This window comes from Mesitornis unicolor, unplaced genomic scaffold (assembly GCF_000695765.1).
Source record: "Mesitornis unicolor isolate BGI_N332 unplaced genomic scaffold, ASM69576v1 scaffold43368, whole genome shotgun sequence".
In the NCBI taxonomy this organism is placed as follows: Eukaryota; Metazoa; Chordata; class Aves; order Mesitornithiformes; family Mesitornithidae; genus Mesitornis; species Mesitornis unicolor.
Window position 1 is genome coordinate 3,368 of NW_010202128.1, and position 569 is coordinate 3,936.

Sequence of the window (569 nt, forward strand, 5' to 3'; positions counted from 1 at the left end):
TGATGGCAGCATCCAGGGGGAATCGTCTGAGCGGCTGCGGAGGGGAAGAGGCAGCGTCAGCGAGGGGCTGGGACCCCCTCCCCATGGAGGACGTGGACAGGCGCATGGAGCAGTGGGGTCCCCAAGCACTGCACATCTTTCTGGGGCCACCTGCCCTGGAAACCAGACCCAAGGTTTCTTCCCATCCCCATCTGGAGACAGGGAACACACAGACCCCAGGGCGATGCTCACCTGCAGCGTCAGCTCACAGCACAACTTGGGGCTACGGCAAGTGGCAAAGAAATCCTGCGCTGCCCGCGTCTCCCGAAACTCTGCAAGGGACCGGCGTGAGCGTTACAGGCCCCCCTCACCATGTCCCCCGCGAAAGCCTCCACTGACTCACCGGGCAGGTAGCGTCCCGCCTGTCGCATGCACCACACCGGGGTGTGCTCCGTCTCCTCGCCGCGCGCTGCCCGCAGGAACATGTCATTCTTCAGCCTGGGGAAGCCCTTGGGGCTGTGGATGAAATTTCGGATACGCGTTGTCACCCACGAGGGGGCTGGGGCAGGGCTGCCAGGGCCAGCGGCTCG

At 65.0% G+C, this 569-nt stretch overlaps 1 protein-coding gene across 1 annotated transcript in view; it reads right to left on the reverse strand.

Moving 5' to 3' along the window:
* Positions 1-495, reverse strand: part of UROD (uroporphyrinogen decarboxylase) — a gene marked incomplete at its 5' end in the record, with an annotated part of 2,684 nt that extends 2,189 nt beyond the window's left edge. Inside the window, 3 exon segments of the mRNA XM_010190304.1 lie at positions 1-34; positions 232-311; positions 383-495. The exon segment at positions 1-34 is cut by the window's left edge and continues 3 nt beyond it. Of these exon segments, the coding sequence (XP_010188606.1) occupies positions 1-34; positions 232-311; positions 383-495 (227 nt within the window).
* Positions 496-569: the final 74 nt, after the last annotated feature.